This window comes from Scyliorhinus canicula, chromosome 20 (assembly GCF_902713615.1).
Source record: "Scyliorhinus canicula chromosome 20, sScyCan1.1, whole genome shotgun sequence".
Lineage (NCBI taxonomy): Eukaryota > Metazoa > Chordata > Chondrichthyes > Carcharhiniformes > Scyliorhinidae > Scyliorhinus > Scyliorhinus canicula.
Window position 1 is genome coordinate 56,125,369 of NC_052165.1, and position 15,127 is coordinate 56,140,495.

General features: G+C 44.6%; 1 protein-coding gene across 4 annotated transcripts in view; it reads left to right on the forward strand.

The window, feature by feature from the left end:
• LOC119954912 (protein FAM118A-like) overlaps positions 1–15,127 on the forward strand; it is a 108,737-nt gene that overhangs the window by 79,250 nt on the left and 14,360 nt on the right. For 2 of the 4 annotated variants that reach the window (XM_038780593.1, XM_038780592.1), the window contains one exon: positions 13,651–13,936. In XM_038780593.1, the coding sequence (XP_038636521.1) occupies positions 13,651–13,936 (286 nt within the window). Of the gene's footprint in view, positions 1–13,650; positions 13,937–14,718; positions 14,801–15,127 lie in introns of all 4 variants that reach the window. The other 2 variants (XR_005458338.1, XR_005458339.1) reach the window with 2 other exon arrangements.

Genomic DNA, 15,127 nt, shown 5'->3' on the forward strand with positions numbered 1-15,127 from the left:
TCCGCCACTACTTTCTCCATAAGGAACCTCGCTCTCTTACCAAAGCCGCTAACCCCGCACCCGACTGTTGAACCCTGAATGAAATACTTGGCTCACCCAGCCCTTCCTGAGTCTCACCTGATCTTTCACCTTCAGAGCTGTTCAGGTGCGCAAACACACTCAATCTCTTCACTGGCCCCCTCCAAACCCCTCATGTTCCGTATAACTATTCTGGCCAGGGGTGTCTCACCTCCTTGCGCCATCATCAGATCTCTGGGTCCTGCCCACTGAGCTTGGCCCGCTCAGTCCCTTTGTTGCCATGGATCGCCCTCCCAGAATCACCCATCCACTTCCTCTCGAAAACACCTCACCCCACTTTTCACATCACTTGGGCCCATTGAAAACTGTTCAACCAGGTTCCAATGATTGTATCCCCTCCCCCCACCACACTCGCTCACTAGCCATCCTGAGCTTACTAGTGTTGGAGGCCCCCCCCCCCCCCCAAAACCCGGTCCCAGGAAAACATAGAAATTCCCTTCAAACAAACAAACCCAGTGCAAACAAACCCCTGAAAACCATCGTTTCAAAAAAGAAAACACCACCTACAACACCCAAATAGGCAACTTCACCCCATTTGACACATATAACAACATGAAATAAAAATTAGAACTATATACAATCTTCCATCTCCCCTACCCTCAGTCCAAGACTAATCCTCAGTCCCATCTCTCACTTCTGCCCCAATCCTTCTGTCTGCACAAATGCCTCCGCTGCTCCCACCATCTCCAAGTAAAGGTCTTTGGAGTTGTAGGTCACCCTCGACTTAGCTGCGTACACTACTCCGAACCGCATACCGCTGTTATACAGTGTTATCTTCATTTGGCTAAAGGCCACCCCCTCCTCGCCAACTCCATGGTTAAGTCCTGGCACATACATATACCAGTTCCAGCCAACTGCACATCCTGCGTGGTGAAACACAGGGTCTCGTTATATGCAGACGATGTACTCCTATATATTTTTGACCCGTTAGGGGAGATTATGCAGATCTGAAGGGAATCTTAATTCAATATGGGTAAAAGCGAGGTTTTTGTGATCCAGGTGAAGGACTTTTCCTTCTATCTGGCGTTCTGTCATGGGAATGTCACTTTAAAAAATGTTTGTCTGCCTAAGTGGATGCAGTGATGTCAGAGTTTGGGTGGAGCTGAGCTCTGGCTCTGCATTTTAGTTTCGCTTTGAGGAATAGTTTGGGTGTGTCTGTTTTTTTTTTTAGTTTCATGTTAATGTTGGTGTTGCAGCCAGCCAAATAATTTGGTGAATTCAGAGTGATAACTGCTCTCAGTAGATCATTTAAACCTAATGTGTTTTTGTAAAGAGGGTTCTTTTTGTCTTATGGATGTTGCAAGGAAAGATTAAGAGTTACTTAGAGAGTACTGTATTCTTTGGAGGATTTATTGGTGTTGATGGTTGTTAAGATGTTTACTGTGGGTGTATAAAGTTAACTGGTTTCATAAATAAACATTGTTTTAAGTTAAAAGTACTGTAGATTTCTGGTGCATCACACCTGCAGAGTAGACCTGTGTATTTCCCCATAACCACAATCTATTCAAAGTTGTGGGTCAGGTGAACTCCATGATATACTTTGGGGCTCTCTAAACCCTGGCCACATAATTCACCTCACATAATTTCCTTTCAGTCTAATAAGGTCCACAAAACCTTGCTTTGAAAGGTTTACCTACCACTGGTAACAATACTAAAACTTTAGCTCCACTGGTAAAACTACAAACTTTTGCTTTCTTGTCCGCTACCCGTTTCATCACATGCTGTGCAACTTTTAAATGTTGTCTAGCCAATTCCCCTGCTCTATTTAATCGTTCCCTAAAATTTGATACGTAATCCAATAATATAAGTTCCGACTACTCACTCACCAATATTTCCTTAATCAACTTAAGTAGTCCTCTTACCTCATGACCAAAAATTAGTTCAAAAGGACTGAATTTGGTTGACTCATTAGGTGCATCCCTAATTGCACACAGTACAAATGGAATTCCTTTATCCCAATCCTCTGGATAATCTTGACAATAAGCCCTCAACATTGTCTTTGATGCCTGATAGATAGAGAAATACAGCACAGAACAGGCCCTTCGGCCCACGATGTTGTTCCGAACTTTTGTCCTAGGTTAATCATAGAATTTTAGACACTAAGGGCAATTTTTCATGGCCAATCCACCCAACCTGCACATCTTTGGACTGTGGGAGGAAACCGGAGTACCCGGAGGAAACCCACGCACACACGGGGAAGATGTGCAGACTCCACACAGACAGTGACCCAAGTCGAAATCGAACTTGGGACCCTGGAGCTGTGAAGCAATTGTGCTATCCACAATGCTACCGTGCTGCCCTTATGCCACCTTTGTAACGCTCCCTGAGATTCTGGATGGTGCGCAGTTTTTTTTTTAGAACATACAGTGCAGGAGGCCATTCGGCCCATCGAGTCCGCACCAACCCACTTAAGTCCTCACTCCCACCCTAACCCCGTAACCCAATAACCCCTCCTAACCTTTTTTGGTCACTAAGGGCAATTTATCATGGCCAATCCATCTAACCTGCACACCTTTGGACTACGGGAGGAAACCGGAGCACCCAGAGGAAACCCACGCAGGCACGTGGAGAACATGCAGACTCTGCACAGTCAGTGACCTAGCAGGGAGTCAAACCTGGGACCCTGGTGCTGTGAAGCCACAGTGCTAATCACTTGTGCTATCGTGCTGCCCATTGATTCAAATTGTTTTATTCCTAAACTATCCATAACTTCTTTGAATAACCTTGAGGTAAAATTTGATCCTTGATCCGATTGTATTTCTGTGGGTGGTCCCTATCTAGTAAAGAATTTAAGTAACTCCTTCACAAATGCCGGATAGAAGGAAAACTCAGAGTGTCATGTGAATATGCTTGAAAGGAAATATGCTTAAAAGGTACTTTGAAAGGGAAGGAGAGCAAAAGGAGGAGGTTTTAATGATCCTAATTCAAAGCGAAGAACCAAATCCAGATGACTTTGAATTTGACATCCTTCAAATTAAATTGGAAAACGAGGATGTTCTTAAAAATTGGGATAAATTGTTGAGTTACCTTACAGAGGAAAAACAAACTGACCTGAAAGAGTTACTAATATCACATGGGCAAGTTTGTGGAGATAAATTGGGAAGTACTAAAATGGCTATACATGATGTAGATGTGGGAAATGTTATTCCAATCAAACAACACCCATATAGACTTAACCCTTTAAAATTGGACAAGTTAACAAAGAGATTGAGTGTGCTTAAAAATGGCATAATTGAAGTGGGTTGCAACCAATGGAGCTCACCCATAATGAAGGTACCGAAACCGGACTGTACCAAACGGTTGTGTGTGGACTATGGAACGGTTATTGCAGTTATAAGAACAGACTCTTATCCTATCCCATACTTGGAAGATTTCATTGAGAAGGTGGGACAATCAGCTTTTATGTCCAAACTGGATTTACTTAAGGTTAAAAAGGCGAAGGAGATATCAGCTTTTGTGACTCCAGATGGTATATACCAATTCATGGCATGAAAAACACCCCAGCCACATTTCAACAGTTTTTAAAATTTTTTTATTGTTTTTTAAAAAATTTAGATTACCCAATTATTTTTTCCAATTAAGGGGCAATTTAGCATGGCCAATCCACCTACTCTGCACATTTTTGGGTTGTGGGGGCGAAACCCACGCAGACACGGGGAGAATGTGCAAACTCCACACAGACAGTGACCCAGAGCCGGGATCGAACCTGGGACCTCAGCGCCGTGAGGCGGTTGTGCTAACCACTAGGCCACCGTGCTGCCCTCACATTTCAACAGTTAACTAGTAAAATTGATTCAGGGTTACCCAATTGTGCGGTATACATAAACAATCTGGTAATTTTCAGCCAGACATGGAAAGAACATTTAAAACATCTGATGCAGTTATTCGATTGACTCCAGGAGGCAGGTTTGGTGGTAAACCTAGCCAAAAGTGAATTTGGAAAAGCCCAAATCACTTTCCTTGGCCATACAATTGGACAGGGTCTAATGGTCCCAAGGGATGCTAAAACAAAAGTTATTGGGGAGTTTCCAATACCCTTGACACGACGGGAAATAATACGATTTCTTGGCATGAGTGGATTTTACTGGAAATATGTGCAGAATTTTAGCAGTGTGGTCACTCCACTGACGGACTTGTTAAAGAAGCGTAGCAAATTTCAGTGGGCAGCGGGGTGTCAATAGGCATTGGACAGCCTAAAGGCTGTGTTAACCGCTGCTCCTGTGTTGGGCATCCCAAATTATACACAACCATTCAAAGTGGCTGTTGATGCGAGTGATGTGGGCGTAGGTGCGGTGCTTTTACAAGAAGACGACGAAGGACTAGAGCGGCCTATTGGTTATTTTTCAAAGAAATTAAATAAGCACCAGAAAAAGTATTCAACGATTGAGAAGGAGACTTTGAGCTTGGTGCTGGCTTTGCAACATTTTCAAATTTATATTACCAGCTGAAAATGAGATCACTAACCATGAAAATCCATCTGAAACATTTATATGTACCGATCATAATCCATTGATGTTTTTGGAGCGGTTCCGGAATAACAATGCCAGACTGTTTCGATGGAGTTTACTGTTACAGCCATTTCATTTGAAAAAAATACCTGTGGCAGGATGAGAAAATGTGATAGCCGATGCTTTGTCACGAATGTGATGAAGAGAAGCGGGTTCGGTGGAGGAAGAAGAATTAGAATGGACTCTATTATTGAAAATGTTTGCGTGTTTTGTTTTTGTTTACAAAAAGGTATATTTATTGTCAATTTTGCTTTAAAGAAAGTGAAAAGGTGAAAAATTAAACCATCTTAAAGTTGATGGCTTATTTTTTTTCTTGGGGGAGAGTTGTCATAGGAATGACATTTCAAGAAATGTTTGTCTTCTCAAATGGCTGCAGTGATGTCATTGTGTGGGTGGAGCTGGGCTCTGGCTCTGCTTTTTACTTTTGTTTTGAGCTGAAAGCTGTTTTTGGCTCTGAGTATTTTTTTTGGTTTTCAGTTGGGGAGCTGCATCCAAACCAACCACGCATTTTGGTCTCTTTCTGCATGCTCAAGAATGTCTCCAGATCACTTGATAATTTCACAGTAATACCTGTTTCATTAAGGAATGCAAACCTACTATTTTTGTAGGAAAAAAGGGTGTTTGGCTTATGGATGTTGTTAGGAAAGTTACTAAGGGTTACCTATAGTTTACTGTATTTTATTTGGGGGGTATCTGTGTTGGCAGTTGATAAGATGTTTACTGTGTGTTTATAAAATGTTAACTGGATTCATAGAATAAACATTGCTTTGTTTAACAATACTTGAGATCTCTGTTGCATCACAACTGGAAAGTGGGCCCTTGTGTTCCTCATAATGAAATGAAAATCGCTTATTGTCACGAATAGGCTTCAATGAAGTTACTGTGAAAAGCCCATAGCCGACACATTCCGGCGCCTGTCCGGGGAGGCTGGTACGGGAATCGAACCATGCTGCTGGCCTGCTTGGTCTGCTTTAAAAGCCAGCGTTTTAGCTCAGTGAGCTAAACCAACATCTATTAAAAGTTGTGGGTCAGGTGAACTCCTTGATTTACTTTGGTGTTCTCTAAACCCTGGCCCATAACACTGGAATACTGATTTCTGTTGTTGGCAGGGAGTCCCTTGCTAGTAAGTCTGCAAACATCTCCCATATGTGCGGGGCCAAGGCTGGCACAAATATTTTGTAGATGTCCGCCGGGAATTCATCTGGCCCCGGCGCCTTCCCCGCCTGCGGGAGTTGATACTTTCCATGACTTCTACCAGTTCTAATGGTGCTTTCAGACCCTGCCAGTTCACTTCCCCCACGACTGGGAGGGGTACAACCCTCGGTAGAAGGTCACGAAGGCCTGATTGACCCTTTCCAGCATGTCAACGAGCCTGCTGTTGTTATCCCTAACCTGAGTTAACAGGCATTGTGCCTGGCCAGTCTCCAACCTCACAGTGTGGAGTGTGGTCTATATCCCCACCCCCACCCCCGACTGATGCGTGTCTCTTCCGCCTTCCCCGTATCTCCTCCGTTTCTCCTCCCCATCCCCTCACATCCACGTAGTGTGGTCGGAGATTACGATGGCGGAGTATACCGCTCTCCCTATCCCTGAAAGCACGGCTTTGCCCACTACGAAGAAGTTGATCCTGGTGTAGACCTCCTCCCCTGGGTGTGTGAACCTACATGGGTCCACTGCCTCCATCTGTCACCTGAACACGCCAGATTCCTTTGCCATCCCATTTGGGGTTTGATCTGTCTGCCTGTGGGTCCTGTGCGCACTTCAAGTTTCTCCCCCCCACCCATGATGCGTCGTTGTGTGTCTATGTCGGGGATATCTGCCATGATGTTTTTCATGAATTCCACCTCGTCCCAGTTGGGAGTGTACACATTTGCAAGGACCACTGGTGCTCCTTCCAGGACGTCACTAACCATGATGTACCGTCCCCATCGGTCCGTAACAGTCCTTGTCGTTGTAAATGCTGACCTCTTATTGAGCAGTAAAGCCCCCCCCCCCCCAATCCCTTGTGCGGTAGCACGGTTGATCAGCCTGTACCACCCAGTTCTTTCTTACCCGCAGTCAGTCCTTCCCCCTCAGGTGGGTCTCTTGGAGGCTGATTATGTCGGCTTTCAAACTTTTCAGAATGGCAAGGACTCTGCATCTTTTTACTGGGCCGTTAAGTCTTGTGATGTTCCAGGTTCTGACCGGGGGGGGGGGGGGGGGGGGGGGGGGGGTCAACCATACTTAGCTTGTGGATGCGCCTGTGTACTCCGGAGTTTTCCTTTGTTAGGGGCCCAGCCAAGATGGTCATGGTCATCATCCTCACCATTTGGCTGCCCAATCCGCCTCCCCCTTCCTCCTCCACACCCCCTCTTTCATCCTCACCCTCTCCTTTCTGAGACTCAACAGAATTGAAGATGAGGCAGTACAGTCCCACGCAAATAGTTTCTACATGTTTCGTTGACCGATTCCCAGTCCATGCTTGTGGACAGATTCATCTGTGTCTGCTGGTGCAGTGAAACAGTACTCCCTGCCCGAGAACGTCACCCAGAGCTTGGCGGAGTATAGCAACCTGAACCACACATTGCTTTTCTAAAGGGTTGCCTGGGCTTTGTTAAATTCCGCCAGGCTTTTGGCCAGGTCTGCCCTAATGTCTGTTGCAATGATGGCCCAAGGCTGTTCCCTGGCTTTGGCTGGGGTGACCTGTGGGCTCTGTCCACTTCTGGGGGTTTGGGGAAACTATCCCTTCCAACTAGTTTGCCTAGGATCTGGGTCATGTACTCCATAGGGTTCCTGCCCTCTGTTCCCTCTGGTAGGCCCACACTGCGGAGGTTCTGACGGCACGGTTGATTTTCTTGGTCCATGACCTTCCCCCTTAGTGCCCCTTGTGTTGCCAACAACCTTGCCATCTCTGTCTCTAGTGAAGCGGTTCGAAATGTTCTGGTCGGTCGCAGCCTTTCCCAGTTCTCTGCTCGTCGCTTCTAGCCGCCTTTTTGTCTTTTTTAACGCCGCTTGCAGGATAACTAGTGCCTCCGCTGCCGCCACTTTCAAAGCTGCCATTATTTCCAGTTTGATGGCATCCTTGAGCTATTGGAGTTCCTGCATTAGGAATTCACTCCATTCGTTTGTCGGGAGGCAGCCCAACATATGATCCAGCGGTCTTTCCCGCTCGAATGTTGCTGGGACCTTGTCACCCATATGTTTGCCGTTTCTGGTAATGAAACTAGTCTGATTCACCACAATGGGCCTGCGAGAAGCTCTTCTGTGGAGTTCTGGTGAATCATGCATTCTATGTCATTGATTATAGTTTCTGGTTTGATATGCATGACACTTAACCTTCTTCTCCCACATTTTTTCTATATCTGCTGCTTTGTGTGTGTGGAAGAACAGAACATAGAACATAGAAAATACAGCACAAAACAGGCCCTTCGGCCCACAATGTTGTGCCGAACTTTTGTCCTAAGTTGAGTCTGTGGCCACCTTTCCTGATGGTTTTCTGATAGAGAATTCTGAGGGAGCCGAACTGTTCTGAAGTGGTACGGAACGGTTGCTCAACAGTGATATTGTCAGTTTTCTTCAGTGAAGTTTTTACCATTCTTGTTCCTCTTGTGGCCCCTCTATTTGATTGTGGGTACCTGAATGAATTAGTCATAAGGATAAGTCCATAGTTTTCTGAGAACTTTTTAAAACATTAATTTGTAAATTGTGAGCCATTGTCTGAAATTACTCAATTTGAAATGCCATGTGTGGCAATAATTGATTTTACTAATTTAATGACTGCTTTTGAAGTCAGACCATGACAATGTTTGACCCCAATCCACCTGGACTAATAGTCAACAACATTGTGACATGTCTTCCCCATGGGTTTGTCTCAACCAAAATCTCTGGATTCTTGGTGCCCTTGAAATTTAATTAGTTAGCGAATGGATTGTGGACTGTCTCAACGATGAACGATAGACCGAAGAGCTTCTCGCAGGCCCATTGTGGTTATAGAGTTTCTATGTTCTATTTCAGTCAATGATTGTGATGCATAATATGCTGGTCTGCTAGATCCATCCTTCTGGATTTGAAATACGACGGCTGCTAGTCCAGTTGCTGATGCATCTGCAGCAACTGTTATGGTCAGTTCAAGGTCATAATGTGTCCATATGTATGGTGAAATGAGCATCTCTTAGTTGCCTCAAATAAATGTCTGATTTTATTTTATTAATAAAATAAAGTAAATAAAAAGGGGAGGTAGTGGCATAATGGCATTGCCACTAGGCTAGTAATCCAGAGACCCAGGGTAATGCTCTGGGGTTCCGGGTTCAAATTCCACCATGGCAGATGGTGAAACTTGAATTCAATAAAAAATAATCTGGAATTGATAGTATAACAATGATTATGAAACCATTGCCACTTATCATAAAAACCATCTGGTTCACTAATTTCCTTCAGGGAAGGAAATCTGCCATCCTTACCCGGCCTGACCTACAAGTGACTCCAGACAGTAATGCAGTTGTCTCTTAACTGCCCCACTCTGAAATGGCCCAGTAAGCCACTCAGTTCAAGGGCAATTAGGGATGGGCAACAAAGGCTTGCGCAGCCAGTGATGCCCACGTCCCAAGAACACATTTTTAAAAAAGCCTGTCCTATCAACTGCACAGACTTCACTAGTGTCTCTTGACTGCAGAAAATCTGATATTCTGCCTTTGTGACCTGTTCTCCACATCTTCCACTTTGGCTCTCAGCCCTTTGCTACTCTTCTGCAGCTCCTCCCCTATCAAGGTGAACTGGTCACTGTGCCGCGACAATGTCTCACCCCCTTCAATACCTCTCCTTGCTTCCGCAGTACCATTTATGTCTTTCCCAAAGTCTCCTTTATCAGGGTCAGAATATCATTCGCCAACTCCTTGAATGAGGCCATCATATCCTTCTGAAGCCAATCAAAATGTTTGGCGAACTGACACTCAAACTCCACCGCCATCATTTCAGTCAGTGTGTCCACTGTAATGGGCGCAGCCCCATCCGGCACGCTTGTTCCCACCATCTTTCCTCCCACAGAACTTCGCACCGCAGACTATCGCTTGCACCTTTTCATCCCGTTTTCTTCTTCTGGTTTTCAACATCCTATAGATGCTGCAACCTTTTGAAGTTAAAACTCACCACTATTCTTAGAATTCCCCCTATACAAAAAAAAAAGGTTGATATTCTAAATGGTGAACAGGGATTCTCACTCCCTGACTCCAGTGCAGGCTTCTGTGGGTGCTATTCAGGTCAAACTATCTTTTCAAGTTATCCCCCGGTATAACCCATACCTTCACCGAAGAATTTTACCTACTTACCCCTTAATAGCATTGATGTCCTGGGTCCTGCGTTATTAAGGAAGTGAAGTAAGCTAATAACCACTTTTTCAGGTTAAGTTATTTTTATTATTATATTTTTTCTTTTAAAAGCTGCAAACACTTTCTTTACAGAAAGGAAAAAAGATCTTGCTTCTGGCTGCTGCTGGTTGCTTCAGGCCCACCTTGGCAATCGATCTTCTTAAAATCTGGTCTTCTTGAGTTGTATTCGCTGGTGAACTCGGTTGCTGTGTCCTGTTCTTCCCATGCACCGAGCTGTGAGAGCTGGCTCTGCTAGCTATCTCTAAGCTGACTCTGACTCCTGTTTAAATTTTAGTCTTCCTTAGATGTATAACTGTTTAAACTCGGCTGCTTGCCTTGTCTTTCCCATGACCGAGCTCTCTCTCTCTCTCTCTCTCTCTCTCTCTGAGTTCTCCTCCCCTTCTCTCCTGTTGCTGGTTTCTCCTGTCCTCTGTCCTTGTTGCTGCTGCTCCCTGGGTTTATATTCTCTTTCTGAGAGTTATTAAGTTTTAACGACTTTATTGTAAATGGGCTTGTTTCACTTTGATAGTTTAAAGTATCTTTGATGTAAACATCTTACTACAACTAATTATTCATTTTGGGCATATCGTCTCCTCTCAGATCTGATTAAAAAATGCTTTGGTTTCAATAGTTAACTTTTATTTCTGTGATTTTGAATCGTTTAATTTTCCAATTGTCCCCAGCTCATAACTTTGCCTTTGATTTTGACTTAAATGATGTTTCTCGTAGACAGGTCGTCTCCAATTTCTTTTAATTGACTTGATGTTCGTAGAATTTTACACTTTAAAATTGACACCAAATTCGACTGGGCATCTTCCATCCTTTCCAGCTGTTTACTAAGAGAGTTTATTTCAATTAAGGTGTGAAACTTTGCTTTTAGCTGTATGCTAAAATTTACTTGGTTATGACTTGAAAGACTTGCCTGTTTTAAACATTCGTCACTTAATGCAATTGAAACTCTCATCCATGCTTTTTCAGATGCTTCCTGAGATAGTTACATTCCATGAAGGTGTGAGCCATTGTTTTAGCTTACCACATGAAACCTGTGTTTACTAACCCTGCTTGTGAGCAAGCATCTGCATTTTATAACCCTGCTCTTTGAAGCTGCTATGAAACTTTTGTGGGATCTTTCCCTGTACCCTCTCAAACCAGATATTGCCAGACTTCCATGTTTCAAATGACACATTTTTCTGTATTTTCAAGAACACTTTCTATAAATCAATAACCTAAAATTTTCCCCTGAATCTGGTGAAAAGGGCCAAAAAAGAAAGCTCTAGCAGGAGCCACCCAACATGCAACCTCCACCTACGTGGTGCCACTGGAAGCTCTCCCTCTCAAGTGATCTTGCATCACTGCTGAAGTAGACCATATCTTTAGATATTTAACATCAACTGCCTGTATTGCAAGTGGCTATAAGAAGGAGGACACCAAATGGAGGCACGAGGAAGGAATCCAAGATTCCCTAATGTGGCTTATGGCAATGGAATTTCCCACTGAGATGGATCCTGCTCCCGCTAATGACATAATGAGGTTCCCTTCATGAAAGGTCAGGAACCTCAATCTCATATTTTAAATGTCATTAGCAGGCCATCCCACTGTATCACCCTCCCCCATACAAGGAATCTCTTTCCCTCATCCCTGTGTCCACCCCACAACAGTTCTGGAGAAATGGAAACCTCGACCGGGGGGGGGGGAAGAGAGCCATGCCTAAGAAGTACCTTGGCTGTCACCTGGCACTGCCGGGGAGAGAGTGGGTTTCCACTTGGGAGGTTCGGGATGAGGAAGGGTCATGGGGAGTGTCCATGGATATGGTGAGGAGGGAATAGAATTATGTGATGGATGTATCAGATGGCTGGAAAGGTGGAAAGCTGTGGAGTAGTAGTGGTGAAAGGATGACATCCTAAGTGAGCCAGCATCTCTGCAGTTGTGCAGTTGCTCATCGGCCATCTGCCCTGAGCACACGTGTCCCGGATGCATTCTCCTTGCTCCTCGCCCTGCTTTTACTGTGCCTCCTCCTCAGCCTTCATATTGCTACTGGTAATATGGAGATGTGCTTTGGTGAATATTATAGGGCTCCCTCCCAGTGTGGTCCAGTAAATGGAACAATTGCTGGAGATTGCCATTGATCTTCTCCACCACATTCCTGATGGCATCATGGCGCTCATTGCCTGTAAGAATGCAGAGGGCAACCATGTGTATGGTATGTATGCTTTGTCTCCAAATAGCCAGCCTCTGGGACTTTGCGATGACCTGGAGACAATGGGATCAGTAGAAAGCATCAGATTGAAGGTACCTTACCAAATGGCAGGCATTCATCAATATGGACTGGACATGGTCACACACCGATGCCCATTGATAGATTTGAATCCCTTGTGGTTCTGGTACATTTCCCAATTTGTAACTGAGGCATGCAGAGCCACCTGCATGCATTCATTGGTTCTCTGATAGAACATAGAACATTACAGCGCAGTACAGGCCCTTTAGCCCTCGATGTTGCGCCGACCTGAAAGATTGGGATTACATCTACCCTGGCACAACCATGCGGCTGATACTCTTGAACTTTGATTAGAGAGAAGACTGTGAGTTTGACAATAGTTCCCTCATGGCACTGTGAGGTAGCAGGTCCTTTTGAAGGATGTGGCACAGTTCTCTGACCATATCTTTGGTGAATCACAGATGCCTTTAGCATTGGGTACAGGTAGAAAAACTGCTCCCTGAAGATCTTTGGTGGGTATGGGCTTCTGCGGTGAGCCCGCCTCCTCCCTTTGCACACCGCTCCCCGATTTTAATCTCGGCTCTGTCTCCCTGTTGCATTGCAGACCCAGAGGGACTATAACAATAGTTCACATAAATGTAGCAGCCTTTCTGTGGATAATTCAATAAATACCTCTAATCTCTTTGTCAGAATGTAACAACACCTCATTTCTCATCCAGCAAGTTGCCAAACCCCCTCAAGAACACTCCACAGTAATTCCACAGAGTAAGCAAAATCAGATGTCACCTGCAGGTTTTATGGTTGGCTGTTTAAACAGTGCTTGTTGGGTTGGAGAAGGTGGAATGGGTGTTAAAGAAAGTTATGAGTGATGAGGAGAGGTTTTTAATTGAACCTGAGCGGTTCAGGTTTGCAGAACTCTGGTCAGATCAGCCGGAGAGATTGTCTGACATGACTATTGGCCAACTATGAGTTACACTCAATTATCGAAACAGCCCGAGTTAGCTCCTTGTCAACTGAGAAGCAAATATGCCTAAGGTGATTGCTTCGTCGGGCTCACTAATTTGATAGGTGAGCTAAAACAGGACTTCCATTACCTTGGTTTTTGGGTATCCTGCAACATTCAGTTGGTTTGCCTTTTTAAATATATTTTTGAAGCGATATTCTCTAAAGTAGAATTCATAACAGCTCATCTCAGATGAAAGACAGGCATTGGAATGATAATTGCTGTTTTTTCGACAGAATCAAGAATGCAAAAATCCAAGATGAACAATGAACATGGCCTGCAATAGTTCCAATGTAGTTTAAAGATCAGCATTTAAAATGCTCTAAAATTGAACTTTGCGACTATGTTTATGTACAATATTAAATAATTGTCAGTACAGTTTTATTGTAGTTCTGATCATGAATTACATTATCATGGATATTTATGCTTCACAGACTCAAATGAACCATATTTTTGAGGAGGACCCTGTAGCAATAATTAATAATTTGGTTTCTTTCCCATTAGGAAGAATTTCAGGACCTGTACCGTACCAAGTCGTTTGTATTTTTGGGCTGTGGAGAAACTCTACGTGATCAGATCTTCCAGGCATTATTTCTATATTCTGTTCAGGACAAAGTGGACCTGGAACACTTCATGCTGGTGCGAAAGGATAGCCATGATCAATTCTTTAAATTGCAGGCAGAGATGCTGCTGCATGGGATTAAAATAGTGTCCTATGGTGACCGATTTGAATGTATGCCTCAGTATTTCCATGATTTGGTGACACAGATTTGCAGGCACAGAAGCCCAGGTAAGCCCTCTGTTACTTGTATTGTTCTCTCATATTGAATATTGCTTAAAGTTGCAAATGTCTTAAAGCTCTAGATTGGTGCTACAATTTTTATACAATGTGTATTTTCAAGTCTACTCTAATCAATTTTGGCACGTGGGAACGCAGTAAAATAGGCAGACATAATGCAATGGAACATCTGTTGGTTCATATCTTGGGCAGTGACACAAATACAAGAATGATAGGTTGTGAGAGAAAATTCAGCAGCAGTTATATCGCCCAAAGATGAGGGGCTGGATTCTCTGCACCCTGATAGCGAAATTAGACGCTGTAATTGGGCCTGGCGCCGGTTCAGCGATTCTCCAGGCACCAAAAAACGGCGTCACCGGGGAGTGCGTCGCGCCGCTGGGGGCCATTGCCAGAGGCCTGCTCAGCAATCCTCCGCCCCCGACCGGCCGAGTTCCCAACAGCGTGGAACTAATCTGGTATTGCCGGTCGGGATGCGCTCGCATGCCGGCTACGGGCCTGGGTGGGGGCGGGGGGGGGGGGGGGGCCTTGTAGGCGGCCGGAGAATTAGTGTGTGGGGTTAGAGGGCTGGGCACGTGGCCGATCGGGGGTCTCTTTCCTGGCTCTGGCTCCATGGTCCGAGTCAGTCATGGAGCACGGCGAGGCCGCTGCCGTGTGCATGCGCGGCCTCTGACACGGAAGTGTTGGGGCCCATATCTGCAGAAAAAGCTACGCGATTCACTCCTGGTCCCTGCTAGCCCCCTGCAGGGCTATGAATTCGTTTTGCTTCTTTGCAGGAATTTCAGGAGTAAAAGTCCACCGTTTTGACGCCGGCATGGGGACATAGTCTCAATGATGTAGAATCCAGTCCGAGCTCTTGTAAGTCGAAAAGTTGGATTTGCCAATGGCACACATAACATGAAATCAGTTTATTATTTTGTAATCTTGTGTATAAAATTTGAACAGCAAAATCTCTAAATTGTTTCCATTAATACAAAAGTCCCACTCCTGATTTTATAAACTCGAGAAGATATAAGGAGAAATTTCAACGATATGGTTGAGTGGGTCTCCAGAGGTTTGAGATCCGATTCCTTCAAGAATGATCACTCCCTCCATTCTGTGAAATAATTACATTCTCTGAAATAAGAGACTGATTGCAGTTTCTCTTTCGCTTTCACTCTCGCGCTCGCTCTTTCACTCTCGCGC